This window comes from Phyllobates terribilis, unplaced genomic scaffold (assembly GCF_046119375.1).
Source record: "Phyllobates terribilis strain yellow unplaced genomic scaffold, ASM4611937v1 Scaffold_8__6_contigs__length_399053987, whole genome shotgun sequence".
Classification (NCBI taxonomy): Eukaryota; Metazoa; Chordata; class Amphibia; order Anura; family Dendrobatidae; genus Phyllobates; species Phyllobates terribilis.
The window spans coordinates 252,770,764-252,793,377 of NW_027362768.1; the positions used below are offsets into that span (position 1 = coordinate 252,770,764).

Sequence of the window (22,614 nt, forward strand, 5' to 3'; positions counted from 1 at the left end):
TTCCACAAAAAAAATTTTTCTTCAAAAATCATGGACCACTAAGTATAATTTTTCTATTTAGAGCTGTGTGAGAGGTTTTTTAGTGCAACAGGCTGAAGTTTTTTGGTACCAAGCTGCGGAACTTATGATTTTTAAATCCCTTTTTTCTGTGTGTCGTGGAATGAACCCCAAAAAAATGGTGTGCACGGATTGGTGAAATCTTGTATTTTTCATAGGTTAAAAGGTTTCTCGGCACCGTTTGCTTACACTTTGGGAAGTGAGTAGCACTGATATCCTGCCGTCAAGGCAAACCTGCCAAGATATGTACATGATAGCTATTAATCATGCATTTTTCCTTTCAGGTATCTTTAGACGTGATGTCTTCAACACTGCCCACCTACCAATGCAGAAGTAAGCAGCGCTGAACTAACCTTTTAAATTGAACCTGACAGCTGATACATGCCACCTGATCCATGGGCAGCCTGTATGAGGCAGGGCTGTATGATCTCAGCCAGGTATGTTTGACTCTGAAACGCTGCAGTGTCACAGAGGAAACCATGCTTTGGCTTCTCCCCTCCTGCTGCCAATGACTGACTGGTCTCTTCCTGTACACATGCAGGAAGAAAATTGTCACTCAGTGGGAGCGGATAGGGAGAAGCCGCCAGGGACCCTACAGTCTGACTAGTCACCCGTGCGGCTCAGTCCTCGGCAGATTTTAAAGCAAGTTTTTCTCTTAAACGCTGCGTCAAATCAGAGATAAACACACCTGGCTGGAGTCATACAGCCCCTGCCTGATACATGCTCCCTACGGATTGGGAGCATGTATCAACTGACAGGTTCACTTTAAAATCCCATAGGTGTCATTTATGTCACATGGTTGACCATTATCCTTTTGCCTTTGAGGAGAACTATAACTCCCAGCATGTATTGCAGCTCCTATGGCATGCTGGGAGTTATAGTTCACCAGAGTGGTGATATTCTTTTGACTTAGTGGTATGGTAGCAGAGTGGACACAGTGCTTTTATTTATTTTTCTTAATTAGACTAATACTTGCCTCTTAACAGCTTCTTTCTTTCTAAGCAGAACTCCGCTGCTTGCTTTCTGCGCACTTTTGCACCGTTCTGCTGTTTGTAAATGCTTTCTGGCTCTGCCACCGCGCTATACAGGATGAAGTGGATGGTCTGATGACCTTATCATGAGCTGCAGTATGAGGCAGGGACGGAGCAGCACAGAACAGCACAGCGCGCCACCCCTATCCCTATGTTACCTCATTGCAGCTCGTGATCAGAACATCAGACCGCACACTTCCTTCTGTCTAGTGCGGCAACAGTGATTTCGGCAGTGTAGCGGGATCGTGTGCCCAGTGCAAGCTGAGGCTGCCTGGTGTGCTGGCTGCTGAAAAGAAAACTGGAACGCCAGTGACAGCATGGAGGGGCAATAGATCGAGTGGCCCGCTACAAGGACCGGCCCTTCTGGCATTTGCCAGAAATGCCAGATGACCAGTTCAGCCCTGCAAGCAGTGCAAAATATCGGTCTTCCACTAATAATCATAATACATTTTTAACACTGCCATTTTTTTGAAACACTGAAATAGAGGCCATGTAATAAGGTGTTGGTTTACAGAGATAACCCAACAGTATATAGACACCATAATTCTAGACAGTGGGAGATATTTATCAAGACTGTCTTAATCTTAGACTAAATCATTTTAAAATGCTCCAGATTATAGTGATTCATGCGGTTTTATTAATCTGACAAATTCAAAGTTCGCACCACCTATTGGTTGACTTGTTCTTTAACAAAGTTATTTTTTTATGTAGATTTCTATTTGTACATGCCAAAAGTATGAAATGAATTAAGCTTTTATTAACTAGACCCATATTTGTTCTTTAAGAATGTTTCCCAACATCTAACGAAATATTTGCCGTTTAGTCATTCTAGTATTTGGTTACATGTAGCATGTTGTTATGAGTTTTTTATGACTGTACTTCCCCTTGGAACATTAATTAAAAGCAGTATGTCTATTGGCATTGTGAATTTTCTGTGAAAGTTAATGACTCTAATCTCTATCTGTACAAATAAAAATGCAATACAGAAGCAACTGTTGCGTTATCTTCGCCTGTTAATATGTGACCAGACAATTGTGCTATGGCAGTAAAAGGAAGTGACATGTAATCACTGCTGCCCTATCCATTCAGTCTTTCTTAGAGTATTAGTGATATCCTGGCAAATTGTTCATAGAACGTGGTTAAGGTAAAGTGATGAAGCCAGTGTTTTTTCTGTTCGTGCTTATGCAATGGCTGCCAACCGTGGGGATGTCAAGATGTGACAATAGGAACTACACTCTGAATATGATTATATTGAATCACACATCAACAGAATGGAATCTAGAATATATTAAAATAGCTGTAGAACTAGGACTGTCTCTGATCCAAAATGACCTAAGAATTGAAGGTATGAGCTATTTATTTTATCATAATGTCCTGTTCTCTTTTCTGTATTTTATATGTCTTGCATGTCAATAATTTGATGCCAAGTACTGATGCTATGCACAATCAGAATGATAATTTATTGTGCTAAATAAGTCCTGTGCAACATCTAACAAATGACTGTAAATCTGTGAAATGTAGAACAAAGCAGTTACACGTGTAACTCCTGAGTGATATTCTTGTGTCTGGAACCTGTGATGAACATAAAAGTATAGTCATATTAGTTATATCTGCACAAGATTGAGTCAACTGATGGAATATAATGTAATCTTATATTTATTTATGTTTTGGCACTTAATGGAGATATGAAATTCTGTGGGATCTTTGAAATTATCCTCGTTTATCTGTCTTTTTAGTTTTTTTTTTTTTTTACAGATTAGAAAAAAATAAAGTAAAACACAAAGATGAACAATGGACACAGCCATATGACAGCTTGGTTTATTGGGGCAAGTTGTAATTTTGAATAACACCATTCATTTTACTATACAATGTATTGTTAAGTAAAAAATTGTAAAAAGTGCGGTGCAATTGTAAAAAAAAAAACACAATTCTATAAGGCTACGTTCCCACTGTGAGCTTTTTGGTGAGCAATTGATATTGCAGATTTTCTGCATCCAAGTAAAATAGGTTATTTGCATTTTTTTCAAAAATATGCAGCGTCAAAAACTCACCAAAAACTCATCGTGGGAACTTAACCTAATTGTTATTGGATTTTTCTTATGCAGCGTTCATTGTATGGTAAAAATGAACTGGCAATATGATTCTCCACATCAGTAGGATCACAGAGATACAAAATATATGTAGGGTTTTTTAATAGTAAAAAAAAAATACAGAAATTTGTAAAAAAAAAAAAAAAATTGTGTTTCCATTTTCTGAGACCTCTAACTTTCTAAATTTTTCTGTCAATGGAGCAGTGGCAAATTTATATATTTATTGATGGGGAACATGTCACTTTAAAATCTTTCATTCCATAGCTTTAGGGAGGTGGGAAGGCTAAAAAAGCACAATTCTAGTAATTCAACCTTTTTTCCCACTTCACGGAGTTTAATATGCGGGATAATTTATTTTATATTTTGAGGGATCGGACCTTTACAGATATGGTTGGTACCAAATATGCTTATTTTTTAAATTTGTATTCGGACTGTCATGAGAACCCATCTCACTCCAGCGATTGCATTACAGCGTGACGATGGGAGCCAGTGCACGTGCACCACTGATCATGCTATTTAAATGCTGCTGTCAGTGATTGATAGCAGCATTTAAATGTATACACAGAAGCAATAAGATCTGATGAGTATGATGCGGATCCTGTTCCTGACCCTTCTCCATATGAGGAGATCAAAGGTACGACGCCCCAGTAGGTCATACGATGTACCAGTAGGTTGTACGATGTACCAGTAGGTCGTACGATGTACCCGTAGGTTGTACGATATACCAGTAGGTCATACGATGTACCAGTAGATTGAACTATATACCAGTAGGTCATACGATGTACCAGTAGGTCGTACAATGTACCACTAGGTTGTATAATATACCAGTAGGTCATACGATGTACCAGTAGGTCATATGTTGGAAAGGGGCTAAATGCAGAAAAATATATGACTTTTTGGGGTTGTTTTTTAGTCAGCAGCAGAGTAGCTCACAAAACTAAGCCTTGATTTAAAAGGGGTGTCCTTACAGCTTATTACAACTTATCACCTATCAACAGTTTATGTGATAAGGGCCTGATCACTGGAGGTCCCATTGATCAAGAAAATGAGTGTCCATGTGCACTGACTCTCCACTCACTGTCTATGGGGCTGAAAAAGATAGTCAACTACAGCAAGCCCCTGATATTGATAACAGTGCTCTCATAATGATATATAGTCACTGCCAGCAGACGGGTGTATCAAACTGAAAAGGGAATTTGGACCCTTTAAATGGAAAAGAAGGGTTTGGCTTCACTGTGGAACCTAGTAAGCAGCAGATCCATGAGTAACTGCAAAATTAACGGGAGCGCTTCATAGAATGGATAGAGGTTTTCTACAATATGGGTGTGTGACGCTCGCAGCCCTGCCCTGAGAGATGGGGGGTACTCGGAGCCGGGTCAGATGTTTGTTGGGTTGTAGCCGTGGCCTGGACCCGTTCCGTGCCCAGGGCCGTCACACTAAAAGGGTGTAATGGACTTTCAGAGTTGGTGTTAATCGAGTGGTTATATTGACTACGCCACCTGTGGTTTCTGGTGATCCTCCACCAGCGCTGCGTTCAGTCCTCTGAGGTGGGATGTAGTGGCAGCTGGAGATGGTACTACTCCCCACAGGCGGAGTCTCAGCTTGTTTTAATCAAGCTTGTAAGGAGCACATGGAAAACCTGGCGTTGGGATTGTGGTGGCCCTCTCTTTAGACCCCATAGTGGATTCATCGCTGAGGGACATTTACTGTGTCCGGTCCGGTCTGTATATCCACATGCTCTTTTGTTTGACCATTGGGTGTGGGTGTGTTTTGAGGTGTATATATACTAGATATTTTGGACATTGACTCTATACCCCTGAGGAAGCCAGAATCTAATGGCGTAACGCGTAGGGTTAAGCACTGTTGACATCCCCCTTTTTCTCCACTGTGACCTTACATGGTTGGTATACTTTATCTATTTACCTATTTTCCCCTTCCCACTATGATCTATTAGGTACTGTCCGCTTTAGGGAGAACATAGACATATCTTCTTTCCTCCTGTTCAAATTATTTATTTATTCTATATCTTTATAATGTATAATTTATTTGGGGGATACATTTTAGCCATATGTCTACATTATTAGAATTATTTATTCTTATACCATATCGGTGGTGCATTTTTTGATATATGAATTTAGGTGTATTCAGTACTTTTTGGATATATGCTAAAACCTTTTTAAGGGGTCATCTTTGTCCAGATGTTTGTTTTTCTGTTTTATATGTCCTTTTAGCTATGTTTTTTAACAAGTGGTGTTGTATGTCCTGACTATAATAAAATTTACACTATGTTTTCAATACACTGCCTCTATACTTGATTATTCATTATGCTTGGTGCCTGTTCTCCCTCCACTTCCTTTCTTTCTACATCACGTAGAAGTCTATCAATGACATTCAAAGCATGGTTTTGTGCCGTTGTGCATGTGTTTCTTTTAAAATCCTTGACATGCTGTAACATGATTTTTTTTAAGTCCTTGACATGATGTAACGTGCTTTTTTTGGTCCGTGACACGCTGTAACGTGTTTTTTTTAGGTCCTTGACACATTGTAACATGTTTTTTTAGGTCCATGACACGCTGTTTTTTATTTCTTTTTTTTTATTTATAATTTTCACCTATTCATTTCATTCTAATTTTTACTGATGTAATTGATTCTTATGTTCACTGACTGAGGCTGCTGGCAGGCTGCCGACGCGTCACTGCATCTGTCAAACACTGACGTTGCTGTGATGCAGTTCAAAAATTAACAAATTAACTGCGTATGCGCTCCTCGTTTTCGTGCATGCACAGTTAATGTGACCGGCTTCCTCTGCCTGTAGACACGTCGCTCATCTGCCGCCGGGATCAGCCGAATGATTCACTGCGCCTGCGCGGAATTCACACAGGCACAGTAAATCAGACCGCCGCCATCTTTGTGCAGGCAGATAGCGGCGGTCACATTAAAACTGCACATGCACTCCTCCTGTACAAAGATGATGGCGGTCAGTGAATCATTCGGCTTATCCCGGCGGCGGCGTGTGTGGTGTGTACGGAGTATTCGCGACGGTGTTCCGCTGGTGGTACCGCGCAAGAGGCTGGTGCCACCAGAGGTTTCCATATTGAGAAACCCATCACTTGGGTGTCCCAATATGGCGGTCGATGAACTTCCGCCGCTTGGAATTCTGGGATCCGGACACATCTAGACGGAACCAGATGTGAAGACATTACAAGGTAAGTATATATTAGATATTGTGAACATGATTGCTAAATATGACAAAGGTTAACAAATTTCTGGGCTCTGTGTAAATAAACATATGAATTGTACAATTGAAAGATCTGCAACTTTCCAAAGTGCAGGTACTATGGGTCTGAATCATTACTGTTTGGGTTTAAGATTTGCAGTAGAAAATTCTGCTGAAAATCCTGTTGTGTTGGCAGGAAAAATCTGCATGTTTGCTGCCTTTTTTTTCTTCTCTCATTAGTATAGGTTAAATGCTGCAAGAATTGACATGCTGCAGAGTTGAAGCTGCTGAAAAACTGTAAGGAAAAAATTAGCAATGTGTGCATGAGACTTCAGAAATCTCATTCATTTTGCTGGTATTGTAAAACGCTGTATATTTTCCGCACCAATTCCATGCTGAAAAAAAACGCAACAAAAAAATCAATATGTGCAGACAGCCTTTTTTTTTATATTCGCTTCTGTGGGCATGTTTTTTTCCAGACGTATTTGTCTGATACATCATTTGTGACTTTTTAAAATGCTGTTAAATTTTTGTGAAAATGTTCACCAGTTCCCACCCAGAGTGATTACGTGTGGATTTTTTTGTGCAAGTTTTGTGGATCGTGCAACTTTTTGCTCTAAAATGTCACAAAACAACATTTTTGATATTGCACAAAATTCATGAACCACATGCAACAAAGAAAGTGACTTAAAAAATGCAAATGATGAATTGCATCCTATTCCCACATGCGGAAACGCAGCATTTTTTCCACTGACAATTTTTTTTCCCAAAATAAGCAATGAAAATTTGATGCGATTATTTTTTGCTGCATTTCCCCCTTTCTATGCATTTTTTTTGTGCAGATTTGATGCAGTGTTTTTAATGTTTTTATCTTTACTGTAGAAACACTGAGATTCTGCACTTAAAAATTCACTTTTGTTTTCTACATGCCTTTTTTCAGTTGTATCATAGAAGTGTACTGTAGTGTTCAAATATTGCAAATATATTGTTTTGCTGTGATTTTCAGAAACTGCCGCAATAATGTAAAATAGAAGGTGCTAAACGTATATGCAACATGTAGAGAAAAAAATAAATCATATCCTGAAAACTGGTATAAAATGCTTTGAGAAGTCGCAAAATGTGTAATGTAAGGCTCCTTTGCACATCTTAATGGCTCCTCGCACTTCACTTCATCCCATCATCAAGACTGGAGTGAAAAACACTGGTCTTGATGAATTGGGGCCATAGCATTTACAATACATAAGCAAAAACTTGTCCTCATGATAATAATAATATTATTATTTATTTAAGTGTAACTAGTGTTGAGCGAGCATGCTCGACAGTGCTCGGTACTCGCCCGAGCATCACGCTACTCGGGATGTTCGGCGAGCACCGAGCATTTCCGGGTTACTCGGGCGGGAGCTCGGGTCTCCACCCTGCATGTTTGGTGCTCTTTACAGAGCCAATGAACATGCAGGGATTGCCAGCCAGTCACTGTAATGCCGCAGCCATGTTGTTTGTGGGCATTACAGTGATTGGCTGGCCACACAGCGTCACCTCGAGTATTTAAAACCGGGCGCTGCCATCTTGGACGCAGTCGCTCCGGATCAGACAGTGTAGGGAGAGTGCTGCTGAGCTAGGGAGAGATTTATACTGCGAAATAGGTAGTGTAGGGTCTCTAAAGCCTGCCAAATCAAACAAACAGCCCTTCTGAGGACTAATATCCATCCGAGATATCAGGCAGGCAGGCAGGCTGTATAGGAGACGCAGTGGTTATACCAACAAACACTGCATTACAGTCCTGGGTGTCAGAGATGCTTCCAGGGGTCTTCCCCATGCTTTTCCCATGTCTTTTCAGCACTGTATGCATGTGTCACACAGCACATAGCCAGATAAGGTTGTAAATAGTGTTGAGCGAGCATGCTCGACACTGCTCGGTACTCGCCCGAGCATCATGCTACTCGGGATGTTCGGCGAACAGCGAGCATTTCAGGGTTACTCGGGTGGGAGCTCGGGTCTCTGCCCTGCACGTTTGGCGCTCTTTACAGAGCCAATGAACATGCAAGGATTGCCAGCCAGTCACTGTAATGCCGCAGCCATGTTGTTTGTGGGCATTACAGTGATTTGCTAGCTACACAGTGTCACCTCAAGTATTTAAAACCGGGTGCCGCCATCTTGAACACAGTCGCTCCGGATCAGCCAGTGTAGGGTCAGTGCTTCTGAGTTAGGGAGAGATATAGAGTGCGAAATAGGTAGTGTAGGGTCTCTAAAGCCTGCCAAATCAAACAAACAGTCCTTCTCAGGACTAATATCCATCCCAGATATCAGGCAGGCAGGCAGGCTGTATAGGAGACGCAGTGGTTATACCAGCAAATGCTGCATTACAGTCCTGTGTGCTCCTGTTGGTCAAATTGCTAGACTTATCACCCCGGTCTCAGGGGCCAGGAAAAATTATTATTTTTTTAATCTAAATCCTGTATTTTTTTTTCCTCAGTCAGACGGTCCAAATACGCATCTTATTAACCTTTTGGTATACCCCCCCCCCCAAAAAAAAATAAAAAAATTGAGTGTGTCTGTGACTGTTCAGACACCAATATATCTGTTTAAAAGAGTCTGGTGTAGGCCAGAAAAATAAAACTGTGGTTTTGCAGTTCCACGGGTCAAATCTCTGTATTATCCTGTTTTTGGCATTTTTTTGCCGTAAAAAAAACTGTAATAGTGTCTGTCTCCCTGACTGGTCAGACACCAATATATCTGTTTAAAAGAGTCTGGTGTAGGCCAGAAAAATAGAACTGTGGTTTTGCAGTTCCACGGGTCAAATCTCTGTATTATCCTGTTTTTGGCATTTTTTTGCCGTAAAAAAAACTGTAATAGTGTCTGTCTCCCTGACTGGTCAGACACCAATATATCTGTTTAAAAGAGTCTGGTGTAGGCCAGAAAAATAGAACTGTGGTTTTGCAGTTCCACGGGTCAAATCTCTGTATTATCCTGTTTTTGGCATTTTTTGACGTAAAAAAAACAGTAATAGTGTCTCCCTGACTGGTCAGACACCAATATATCTGTTTAAAAGACCCTGGTGTACGCCACATAACTATAACTGTGGTTTTGCAGTTCCATGGGTCAAATCTCTGTATTATCCTGTTTTTGACATTTTTTGCCGTAAAAAAACCCAGTAATAGTGTCTCCCTGACTGGTCAGACACCAATATATCTGTTTAAAAGAGTCTGGTGTACGGCACATAACTATAACTGTGGTTTTGCAGTTCCATGGGTCAAATCTCTGTATTATCATGCTTTCTGCATTTTTTTGCGGTAAAAAACAGTAATAGTGTCTCCCTGACTGCTCAGACACCGATATATCTGTTTAAAACAGTCTGGTGTAGGCCAGAAAAATAGAACTGTGGTTTTGTAGTTCCACGGGTCAAATCTCTGTATTATCCTGTTTTTGGCATTTTTTGCCGTAAAAAAAACAGTAATAGTGTCTCCCTGACTGGTCAGACACCAATATATCTGTTTAAAAGAGTCTGGTGTACGCCACATAACTATAACTGTGGTTTTGCAGTTCCATGGGTCAAATCTCTGTATTATCTTGTTTTTGGCATTTTTTGCTGTAAAAAAACCCAGTAATAGTGTCTCCCTGACTGGTCAGACACCAATATATCTGTTTAAAAGAGTCTGGTGTACGCCACATAACTATAACTGTGGTTTTGCAGTTCCATGGGTCAAATCTCTGTATTATCCTGCTTTCTGCATTTTTTGCGGTAAAAAAACAGTAATAGTGTCTCCCTGACTGCTCAGACACCAATATATCTGTTTAAAACAGTCTGGTGTAGGCCAGAAAAATAGAACTGTGGTTTTGTAGTTCCACGGGTCAAATCTCTGTATTATCCTGTTTTTGGCATTTTTTGCCATAAAAAAACAGTAATAGTGTCTCCCTGACTGGTCAGACACCAATATATCTGTTTAAAAGAGTCTGGTGTACGCCACATAACTATAACTGTGGTTTTGCAGTTCCATGGGTCAAATCTCTGTATTATCCTGTTTTTGGCATTTTTTGCCGTAAAAAACCCAGTAATAGTGTCTCCCTGACTGGTCAGACACCAATATATCTGTTTAAAAGAGTATGGTGTATGCCACATAACTATAACTGTGGTTTTGCAGTTCCACGGGTCAAATCTCTGTATTATCTTGCTTTTTGCCATAAAAAAACAGTAATAGTGTCTCCCTGACTGTTCAGACACAAATATATCTGTTTGAAAGATTCTGGTGTACGCCACATAGCTATAACTGTTGTTTTCCAATTCCACGGGTCAAATCTCTGTATTATCGACTTTTGGGTCTTTTTTACATAAAAAAAACCGTTTGAGTGTGTCGCTGACTGTTCAGCCCCAAATATATCTATTTAAAAAAGTCTGGCATATGCCTGTAAATTAGAACTGTGGTTTTGCAGTTCCACGGTTGAAATCTCTGTATTATCCAGCTTTTGGCCTGTTTTACATAAAAAAAAACAGTAATAGTGTCTCCCTGTCTGTTCAGTCACAAATATATTTGTTTAAAAGATTCCGGTGTAGGCCAGACAAATAGAACTGTGGTTTTCCTCTTCCACGGTTCTAATCTCCTTTTTATTACCCTTTTTCCATTGATAGTGGGAGTGTAAGCTATTTTACTTCATTTACAATGGGCAAGGCACGTGGCAAGGGACGTGGAACTGGACTTTCTGGTGATGGTGCGTGTAGAGGACGGGGCCGTGGCCAAGGTGAAAATGTGCCACAACCAACAGCCACATCTTCTCGCTCCCACTTCTTGACCGAATTACTAGGGAAGCACACTACAACACCAGTATTGCGAACTGATCAGTGTGAACAGGTTATTAATTGGATAGCAGATAATACTTCCTGTTACCTGGGCACCACCACCTCTGGTCTGTCTTCCACACGGTAAAGTTTTAGTAGCCGTGAGTCTCGACCCCATACTCCTCCTCACCCTGATGCTCCTTCCTCCCACCATGCCGAGTGTCATCAGACAGCAACTGATCCCACACTTGGACACTCTGAAGAGCTGTTCACTGGTCCATTTCCATATTTGTGCCCCTCGCCTGCTCCGCTTGAAGTGGTTGAAGAGGAGATCCCATGTAGCGATTCCCAAATATTTGAACAGCCATGGCCACAGCAAGTCGACACTGGCAATTTGTCACAAGAGGTGGACGATGACGAGACACAATTGCCACGAAGTGAGGAGGAGGATCGTGGTCCGCAAGTGGAAGAGGAGGTGGTGGTGGATGATCTAGTAACTGACCCAACGTGGCAGGAGGACATGCAGAGTGAGGCCAGCAGCACACGGGGGGGGGGAGGCAGAGTACCCCAACAGGCAGGAAGAAGCAGTGTGGTGGCCACGGCCACACACAGAAGGCGGGCAACAGTTCCCCGTAACACCAACACGAGGGACTTTGCCAGTACAACCGGTAGGTCTTCCAGAGTCTGGAATTTTTTTAAAGACTCTGCTGATAACCCCAAAAAGGCCATTTGTACCACCTGCCATGCCAACATCATCAGGGGTGACAAAACTACCAGCCTGACCACCACCAGCATGATCAGGCACATGGCAGCAAAGCACCCGACTTTGTGGGGCGAACCCCAGGGTCCACGACCAGTGTCAGTGGGTGTCACCACTGCTTCTTCTGCTGTTGTGCGTGTGATAGAACCCCCTGTTGTGCGTGCAAGGCAATCCCCTGTCCATACTGCATGCAAAGATGCCCCCTCTTCTCAGTCTTCACTTGTTATGGCAGTTTCTCAAGAAACAGCATCAACGTCCACGTCCACGTCCCACCGCAGCGTTCAATTGTCCATATCCCAGAGCTTTGAACGAAAGAGCAAATTCGCAGCCAACGCCCCACAGGCCACAGTCCTAAATTCGAACATTTCACGACTGCTTGCGTCGGAAATGCTGCCTTTTAGGCTGGTGGAGATGGAATCCTTCCGCAACCTTATGGCGGTGGCTGTCCCTCGGTACTCGGTACCCAGCCGACACTATTTTGCCCGGAGTTCCATCCCTGCACTACACAAGCACGTGTCCCAAAACATCTGCCGTGCCCTCAACAACACAGTAACTGGGAGAGTCCACCTGACAACTGACACGTGGACAAGTGCTTGTGGCCAGGGACGGTACATCTCCCTGACGGCACACTGGGTAAACATAGTGGAAGCCGGGACCCAGTCGGACCTTGGGACGGAACACATCCTCCCCACACCGAGGATTGCGGGCCCTATGTCAGTCAGAGTTTCCCCCACAGTGTACAGGTCCTGCGCATCATCCTCCTCCTCCTCCTCATGTTCAGCCTCCATCTCAGATATCACCACATCAGTTACAAGCTGGAAGCACTGCAGTACTGCCTCAGCCAAGCGACAACAGGCTGTGCTGAAACTCATAAGCTTAGGTGATAAACCTCACACTGCTTATGAGTTGTGGACAGCTGTGAAAGAGCAGGCAGATCTGTGGCTGAGACCGCTGAACCTACATCCAGGCATGGTCGTGTGTGACAATGGCCTTAACCTGGTGGCGGCTCTGAGGCGAGGCGAGATCACACACGTACCATGCCTGGCTCATGTGCTTAACCTCGTGGTTCAGCGGTTTCTTAAATTGTACCCCGAGTTGCCAGATCTGCTCGTCAAAGTACGCCGCCTGTCAGCTCATTTTCTCAAGTCGGCTACAGCTTCCGCCGCCCTTGCTGTGTTGAAGCAGCATTTGCAGCTTCCGGCACACCGACTGGTGTGTGATGTTCCCACACGTTGGAACGCTACCCTCCACATGTAGCAAAGGATTTGTGAGCAGAAGAGAGCAGTTGTGGAGTACCAGCTGCAACAAGGCCATCGATATTCAGGTCAGACTCCACACATAAGACCTCAGGAGTGGACCTGGATGTCTGACATATGTACCATCCTGACAAACTTTGAGGAGTCCACCAAGATGGTGAGTGGCGATGACGCCATCAGTAGCGTCAGCATCCCACTTGTCTGTCTTTTGCAACGCTCTCTGCAGAGAATTAAAGAGGAGGCATTGCAGCCAGAGTATGATGAGATGGATCAAGAAGCCGTAGCGGGCGATCACACACAGCCCAACCTCATCTCATCCCAACGTGCATTGGGGGACAATGATGGAGAGGAGGAGGAGGAAGAACAGGAGCTGGTATCATGCGCTGTAGGCGGTAATACCTGTACAACTGTCATACCGTCGGTTCAGCGTGGGTGGCCTGAGGACAGGGGGAAGGAGGAGGAGGAGAGCATGGTCAGTCGTCATCTTGGTGAGGACACGGAAGTTTTGCCCGTTACCAGTCTGGCACGCATGGCTGACTTTATGTTACGCTGGCTTAACCGTGACCCTCGCGTGGTCAAAATGTTGGGTGACAGTCATTACTGGTTGTTGACACTTTTAGACCCCCCTACAAGGAGAACTTTCACTCTCTTATTCCTGAGGTGGAGAGGTCTACAAAAATGGGGCAGTACCAGAAGGCCCTTTCTGCAGAAAAAATTCCCATCTGAACACGCTAACGGCAGAGGTCACAGTTCGTTGCCCAACCAAGGCTTACAGGCGAGAGAGACGCAACTCCAATCCAGCAGAAGCAGGGGAACACTGTCAACATTCTGGGACAGTTTTCTGAGAACCGTCCAGCTTACAGGCCCTGAGGCGCGGGGTACTCTCACAAGGAGTGGAATGATTCAAAAGATGGTGAGGGAGTACCTTGCCGACCGTACCAGCATCCTCCGTGATTCCTCTGTGCCTTTTAATTTTTGGGTATCCAAGCTGGACACTTGGAATGAACTCGCTCTGTACGCCTTGGAGGTCCTGACCTGCCCTGCCGCTAGCGTGTTTTTAGTGCCGCTGGGGGAATTATAACAGATAAGCGCACTCGCCTGTCAACTGACAATGCTGACAAGCTGACCATTATCAAAATGAACAAGGGCTGGATTGGGCCAGACTTCTCATCGCCACCAAATGACAGCAGAGTAACATAAAGTCAAATCCACTGTGTTATTTCGGGAGGTGTATTCCCATGCACAGCTTCACACCCACACATGGGTATTCGCTTCCTCATTTCGGCTGTATTTTGCTCTTCTCCTTATCCTCAGCCTCCACCACCACTATACCACCAGGGTGACCTTGGTCTGTTTTGCCAGCATTGCAAGTTCCTTCATCCTAATTTTTGGCAGCTTTTGCTTGGAAGGCATAGGCAAAGACTATGGGAGACCTACTCCCAATAATGGGAATAATGTTTTTAAGATGCTGTACTGCATGGCTCTTGTTTGCCAGCATTGCAAGTTCCTCCGTCCTAAGTTTTGGCAGCTTTTGCTTGGAAGGCATAGGCAAAGACTATGGGAGACCTACTCCCCAATAATGGGAATAATGTTTTTAAGATGCTGTACTGCATGGTGTAATGCACACGCCCGGACTGACTGGCGTGTGCGTGTTTATGTAGTGATTCCACTGTGCAATGAACCGGAGAGTGCCTGGAGGGGCGTAACTAAGTATCTGCCCGATCCGACCAAGGTCGCACGACGGTATACGACGCCAGTGCACCAGGGAGGAACCGAGCAGAGGAACCAGGGTCTACTCCAGGTCAGACTCCGGACACGGCTGTTGACCCACACCGGGGAATACAGGAACAGGCAGACTAGAGCGCAGGCTGGGTAGGGTCCAGTACAGACTGTTAGAACCTTGCTGTTAGGTTTTTTTTCCTTTGCTGGTCACATGACCTTGTTGGCCTATTTAGTCCTGCTCCGCCCTTCTGGCTTTGCTGGACTTCATTGTATATCTACTTTCTAGCTAGCCTGTGCTCTGTATCTAACTCTGTTAGTTTGCTTGGTCTACGGACCTCTATGTTCTATCTATTTTGTTTGTTCGTCTGTCTGCTACTATTTCTGTTAGGAGGTGTCCCATATTCCTCCCAGTCCTTAGTACTTGTAGGGATTCCCTCCCCACATCTATAGGTCTTCGTACAGACTAGATTAGGACTTTAGCAGGTCTGATCGCAGGATCAGGTTCCCTGTTACATCGTAGGGATTCAGCTGAGTCTCATAGTAGGGACAGATCTCCTCTCTTTCCTTAGCTTTGGTAGCAGAACATAACACAGACTGGGAGACAAATTCGAAACCGCAGACGCGGTGGACAGGGCAGAGCAAAGCGAAAAACCGCAGACGCGGTGGACAGAGCTGAGCAAAACGAAAACCGCAGACGCGGTGGACAGAGCTGAGCAAAACGAAAACCACAGACGCGGTGGACAGAGCTGAGCAAAGCGAAAACCGCAGACGCGGTGGACAGAGCTGAGCAAAGCGAAAACCGCAGACGCGGTGGACAGAGCTGAGCAAAGCGAAAACCGCAGACGCGGTGGACAGAGCTGAGCAAAGCGAAAACCGCAGACGCGGTGGACAGAGCTGAGCAAAGCGAAAACTGCAGACGCGGTGGACAGAGCTGAGCAAAGCGAAAACCGCAGACGCGGTGGACAGAGCTGAGCAAAGCGAAAACCGCAGACGCGGTGGACAGAGCTGAGCAAGGCAAAAACCGCAGATGCGGTGGACAGAGCTGAGCAAGGCGAAAACCGCAGACGCGGTGGACAGAGCTGAGCAAGGCGAAAACCGCAGACGCGGCGGACAGAGCTGAGCAAGGCGAAAACCGCAGATGCGGTGGACAGAGCTGAGCAAAGCGAAAACCGCAGACGCGGTGGACAGAGCTGAGCAAAGCGAAAACCGCAGACGTGGTGGACAGAGCTGAGCAAAGCGAAAACCGCAGACGCGGTGGACAGAGCTGAGCAAAGCGAAAACCGCAGACGCGGTGGACAGAGCTGAGCAAAGCGAAAACCGCAGACGCGGTGGACAGAGCTGAGCAAAGCAAAAACCGCAGACGCGGTGGACAGAGCTGAGCAAAGCGAAAACCGCAGACGCGGTGGACAGAGCTGAGCAAAGCGAAAACCGCAGACGCGGTGGACAGAGCTGAGCAAAACGAAACCGCAGACGCGGTGGACAGAGCTGAGCAAAGCGAAAACCGCAGACGCGGTGGACAGAGCTGAGCAAAGCGAAAACCGCAGACGCGGTGGACAGAGCTGAGCAAAACGAAACCGCAGACGCGGTGGACAGAGCTGAGCAAAGCAAAAACCGCAGACGCGGTGGACAGAGCTGAGCAAAGCGAAAACCGCAGACGCGGTGGACAGAGCTGAGCAAAGCGAAAACCGCAGACGCGGTGGACAGAGCTGAGCAAAACGAAACCGCAGACGCGGTGGGGACAGGGCTCTGTACACACGGAACAGACTAGAAGGGAAAGGCAGAACCAGATACCCACAGGGTACTTGCAGAGAAGTAGCGAGTGGACCACAAACTCACAAACGGAAGTACAGTGACAACGAGCAGGAGTTAGGTACGAGTTCAGACTCTGCAGAAAAAGGGAAAATACGGACATAGAGAAAAACAAAGCAAGCTAGGAGAGTATTCAGACAAGAACAGACACAGCAGCAAGATACAGGAGCGGGTTCACACAGGCCTGGAAATACAGCCTCCAGGATAGGCAGAAGACAACAGGCTAGAAGATAATACAGACAGGACACAGTTCAGACACGGGAACTGATACCGAAGGCAGGAAACATAAACGGGACCTGGCATATCAGTGACCAAAGGCCAACTGACAGAACACAATGCTCAGGCAGGGATTCATTGGAGCAGCTGGGTTAAATACCAGATGGCAGACAGCAATAGGCTGAGGACGCACAAGGGGTGTGTCTGCAGCAGGTACAAAAAGCAGGAAGTGATCGGGCGCCGCCCTTAAGCAGCAGACACAGAGGCAAACAGACAGCATGGAGGGAAGCCAGGCTAGCAAACTGGACTGGAGATCAAGTGCGCGCTCTTGCACAGTGGGAGATGGACCACTATGCAAGGACGCCGCCAGGTATGTTACAGTACCCCCCCCCTTATGCCCCCTTTTCTTCAGGCCTGCCAGAATGTTCCGCAGGGAATACGAGGGCCAATCCTTTACTTCAAGGAGATCACTTCCACTGTCCACCGGAAAAACTGGTCTCCTCTGGTTAGCTAGGATGCTACCTCCTATCCAGCCATCCTCAGCAACAGACGAAACGGGTGGAGTACCAGGAATAGCACACAAGGAAGTCTCTCTCCATTTATTATCAGGTAGCACCCCAGAGGGTTCAGGAGATAACTGAAAGCCCTCCGACGGGTTGGAGGGGTGCAGAGACTCGAGGGTAACCTCTGCTTCGGGGTACATCTTGTCAAGCTCACAGGATGAAATGGGCGAGGTATCAGGTACAAGGTGTAGAAAAGTCACTGTCTCTTTGTTATCAGGTGGTACCCAGGAGGATTCAGGAAACAACTGGGGGTCCTCCGCCGGGTCGGAAGAGTGCAGATACTCGGGGGTAACCTCTGCTTCGGAGTACACTAGGTCGGACTCACTGGAAGAAGCAGGCGAGGTATCAGGTACCGAGTATAGGAGAGTCTCTGTCCATTCGCTATCAGGTAGCACCCCGAAGGGTTCAGGAGACAACTGGAGGTCCTCCGCCTGGTCGGAGAGGTGTAGAGACTCGGGGGTAATCTCTGCTTCCGAGTACACTAGGTCGGACTCACTGAATGAAGCGGGCGAGGTATCAGATCCAGGATATAGAAAAGTCTCTGTCCATTCACCACCAGGTGGCACACCAAAGGGTTCTGGAGACAACTGGAGGTACTCCGCCTGGTCGGAGGGGTGTAGAGACTCGGGAGTAACCTCTGCTTCGGAGTACACTAAGTTGGACTCACTGGACGAAGCGAGCAAGGTATCAGGTACAGAGTATAGGAGAGTCTCTGTCCTTTCGCTACCAGGTAGCACCCCGAAGGGCTCAGGAGACAACTGGAGGTCCTCCGCCAGGTCGGCGGGGTGAAGAGACTCATGGGTAACCTCTGCTTCAGAGTACACTAGGTCGGACTCACTGGATGAAGCAGCCGAGGTATCATGTACCGAGTATAGGAAAGTCTCTGTCCATTCGCTACCAGGTAGCACCCCGAAGGGTTCAAGAGACAACTGGAGATCCTCCGCCTGATCGGAAGGGTGTAGAGACTCGGGGTAACCTCTGCTTCGGAGAACACTAAGTCGGACTCACTGGACGAAGCGAGAGAGGTAACAGGTGCAGAGTATAGGGAAGTCTCTCTCCAATAGTCATCAAGTGGTATCCCGGGGGATTCAGGAGGCAACAGGGGGTCCTCCGGTGTGGATTCTGGGTGGGCAGCAGTCTCTTCGGGCAGGAGAACTGGTGCACTACCCACGCACATTACCCGTTGGGGCTTCTCCGGGATACAGGGAGATGAAGCTTCAGTAGGGACTTCAAGGTTAGGGTCAGGAGGTCTCAGGGAGGACAGACCCTGGCGTGACGGCTTGCCGCTACGTCTAGCACGTCTGGACTGCCTCTTGAGGTTGGGAGAAGTATTCCGGAGAGTGTAGTCACCCTGTGAGGATTCTGGGTGGGCAGTAGTCTCATTGTGCTGGAGGACTATTGCGCTACCCACACACATTACCCATCGGGGCTGCTCCGGGATATTGGGAAGTGAAGCTTCAACAGGAGCCTCCGGGTTAGGATCATCAAAGACCATTAGAAAGGCCACCAGGAAGGCCATTATGTCCAGGACGATAGGATCCTGTGCGTCCCATAGGGGGGTGACCCAATTCAAGGCATCACCCGCTAGGTAAGACATCATGAATCCCACCTTAGCCCGATCTGTGGGAAAACATAGAGGGTAGAACTTGAAGTGTAGCATGCATTGCTCCACAAATGCACGACTCTGTCTTGGATCCCCATAATAACGTGGCGGATCCGCAGGAACGAGTGCAGAAAGATCCATCTGGACGGGTGCGTAATTCGCCTGGAACTCAGCTAAGGAAAAAAAAATAAATATTTATTTATTCTTAATGCACGTATTCGCTGGAAAACGTCTCAGAGAGCGAAGGCCGTGGGGCTCAACGGGAACCATGGCCTGAGCATGCTGTAATGCACACGCCCGGACTGACTGGCGTGTGCGTGTTTATGTAGTGATTCCACTGTGCAATGAACCGGAGAGTGCCTGGAGGGGCGTAACTAAGTATCTGCCTGATCCGACCAAGGTCGCACGACGGCATACGACGCCAGTGCACCAGGGAGGAACCGAGCAGAGGAACCAGGGTCTACTCCAGGTCAGACTCCAGACACGGCTGTTGACCCACTCCGGGGAATACAGGAACAGGCAGACTAGAGCGCAGGCTGGGTAGGGTCCAGTACAGACTGGGAGACAAATTCGAAACCGCAGACACGGTGGACAGGGCAGAGCAAAGCGAAAAACCGCAGACGCGGTGGACAGAGATGAGCAAAACGAAAACCGCAGATGCGGTGGACAGAGCTGAGCAAAACGAAAACCGCAGACGCGGTGGACAGAGCTGAGCAAGGCGAAAACCGCAGACGCGGTGGTCAGAGCTGAGCAAGGCGAAAACTGCAGACGCAGTGGACAGAGCTGAGCAAGGCGAAAAACGCAGACGCGGTGCACAGAGCTGAGCAAAGCGAAAACCGCAGACGCGGTGGACAGAGCTGAGCAAAGCGAAAACCGCAGACGCGGTGGACAGAGCTGAGCAAAGCGAAAACCGCAGACGCGGTGGACAGGGCTGAGCAAAGCGAAACCGCAGACGCGGTGGGGACAGGGCTCTGTACACACGGAACAGACTAGAAAGGAAAGCCAGAACCAGATACCCACAGGGTACTTGCAGAGAAGTAGCGAGTGGACCACAAACTCACAAACGGAAGTACAGTGACAACGAGCAGGAGTTAGGTACGAGTTCAGACTCTGCAGAAAAAGGGAAAGTACGGACATAGAGAAAAACAAAACAAGCTAGGAGAGTATTCAGACAAGAACAGACACAGCAGCAAGATACAGGAGCGGGTTCACACAGGCCTGGAAATACAGCCTCCAGGATATTCAGAAGACAACAGGCTAGAAGATAATACAGACAGGACACAGTTCAGACACGGGAACTGATACCGAAGGCAGGAAACATAAACGGGACCTGGCATATCAGTGACCAAAGGCCAACTGACAGAACACAATGCTCAGGCAGGGATTCATTGGAGCAGCTGGGTTAAATACCAGATGGCAGACAGCAATAGGCTGAGGACGCACAAAGGGGTGTGTCTGCAGCAGGTACAAAAAGCAGGAAGTGATCGGGCGCCGCCCTTAAGCAGTAGACACAGAGGCAAACAGACAGCATGGAGGGAAGCCAGGCTAGCAAACTGGACTGGAGATCAAGTGCGCGCTCTTGCACAGTGGGAGATGGACCACTATGCAAGGACACCGCCAGGTATGTTACACATGGCTCTTCCAAGGGGCATTTAAACCGTCTTGTTAAGCTACTGCAACCTCCACGTCTCTTCCAACGGGCATTAAAACCGTCTTGTTAAGCTACTGCGACCTCCAGCACTTTCCCCAGCGGCATTAAAACCGTCTTGTTAAGCTACTGCGACCTCCACCACTTTCCCCAGGGCATTAAAACCGTCTTGTTAAGCTACTGCGACCTCCACCATTCTTCCAAGGGGCGTTAAAACCGTCTTGTTAAGCTACTGCAACCTCTGCGTCTCTTCCAAGGGGCATTAAAACCGTCTTGTTAAGCTACTGCAATCTCCACGTCTCTTCCAAGGGGCATTAAAACCGTCTTGTTAAGCTACTGCGACTTCCACCACCTTCCCCAGGGCATTAAAACCATCTTGTTAAGCTACTGCGATCTCCACTATTCTTCCAAGGGGCATTAAAACCGTCTAGTTAAGCTACTGAAACCTCCACTTCTCTTCCAAGGGCATTAAAACCGTCTTGTTAAGCTACTGCAACCTCCACGTCTCTTCCAAGGGGCATTAAAACCGTCTTGTTAAGCTACTGCGACCTCCACCACTTTCCCCAGGGCATTAAAACCATCTTGTTAAGCTACTGCGACCTCCACCATTCTTCCAAGGGGCATTAAAACCGTCTTGTTAAGCTACTGCATCCTCCACGTCTCTTCAAAGGGGCATTAAAACCATCTTGTTAAGCTACTGCAGCCTCGACGTCTCTTCCAAGGGGCATTAAAACAGTCTTGTAAAGCTACTGCGACCTACATGTCTCTTCCAAGGGGCATTAAAACCGTCTTGTTAAGCTACTGCGACCTCCACCACTTTTCCAAGGGCATTGATATTGTCTTTTTATTCCACTGCGACCTCCACCATTCTTTCAGAGGGCATTGCATTTCCTCCTAATTTTAGTCAGCTTTTGCTTTTCAATGCATAGGCGAACACTAAGGGATACCCACTTCCCAATAATGGGTAGAAGGCTTTTAGTATGCTGTAATCCACGTCTGTTTCAAGGGGCATTGCAGTTCATCATAATTTTTGGAAAGCCTTCTATTCACTGCTTAGGCCAACGGTGCACAGGAGACCCAGTTGCTATAAATGCAATGTTTAGTTAAGGCCCTCTGACCTCCATGTCACTTCCAAGGGGCATTGGAGTTCCTCGAAATTTTTGTTAGGCATTGCACCCACTGCATGCCCTATAACTGTGCAGCAGAACCGCTCCTTTTGGTACAGAAACATATCCTACAAGACATGTGTGGTTAACTGGCCTGATATTGATGTGAATGGTCCCTGTTCCTCCTGCTCTCTTTCCTTTGCCACCATCTCATCCATCATTCATCACCTGAAGCTTTGCTTTAACGGGAGTCATAGAACTGGGATAGTAGCAGGAAAACATCCAGCAATCCTCGGAGGAGGTAGGATATGCGCCAAAACGCTGACCACCTCAGGCCTAGCCGCTACTACATACATGCGCTTGCATTCCAAGAAAACAAAGCAGACGCTAACTTCTATCATCATCATGATGCTCCTCACCTTGGCACTCTCAACTCCCGTGATGGAGAAGCCAGGGCCCACCGGAGGAGTCTGGTTCTCTGGTGGGCTCGTCCAATGCTGCCCTAAAGCAGGCCAGGCTAAGAAAAGTGTGGGGGAAGTTTCAAGGAGAAATAGGGGTGGCTGGGGACCATTTATAGACACCCAGCTGCCCCCAGGCGGCTGGGGATCATGTGTGAACACCCGGCCGCGGGGTGGCTGGGGACCGAGTATGGACACCCGGCCTCCCGGCGGCTGGGGACTGAGTATGGATACCTTGCTGCCGAAGCAGCCATGATGTAGTGGCCAGCTTCGGCCCCCTCCAAACTAAAAAGCCCCATTTCAAGTG

General features: G+C 46.6%; 1 protein-coding gene across 1 annotated transcript in view; it reads left to right on the forward strand.

Moving 5' to 3' along the window:
• Positions 1-2,106: 2,106 nt before the first annotated feature.
• Positions 2,107-22,614, forward strand: part of GUCY2C (guanylate cyclase 2C) — a 552,042-nt gene continuing 531,534 nt past the window's right edge. Inside the window, exon 1 of the mRNA XM_073644175.1 lies at positions 2,107-2,433. Coding sequence (XP_073500276.1) covers positions 2,241-2,433 — 193 coding nt within the window. The 5' untranslated portion in view covers positions 2,107-2,240. The remainder of the gene's footprint in view (positions 2,434-22,614) is intronic.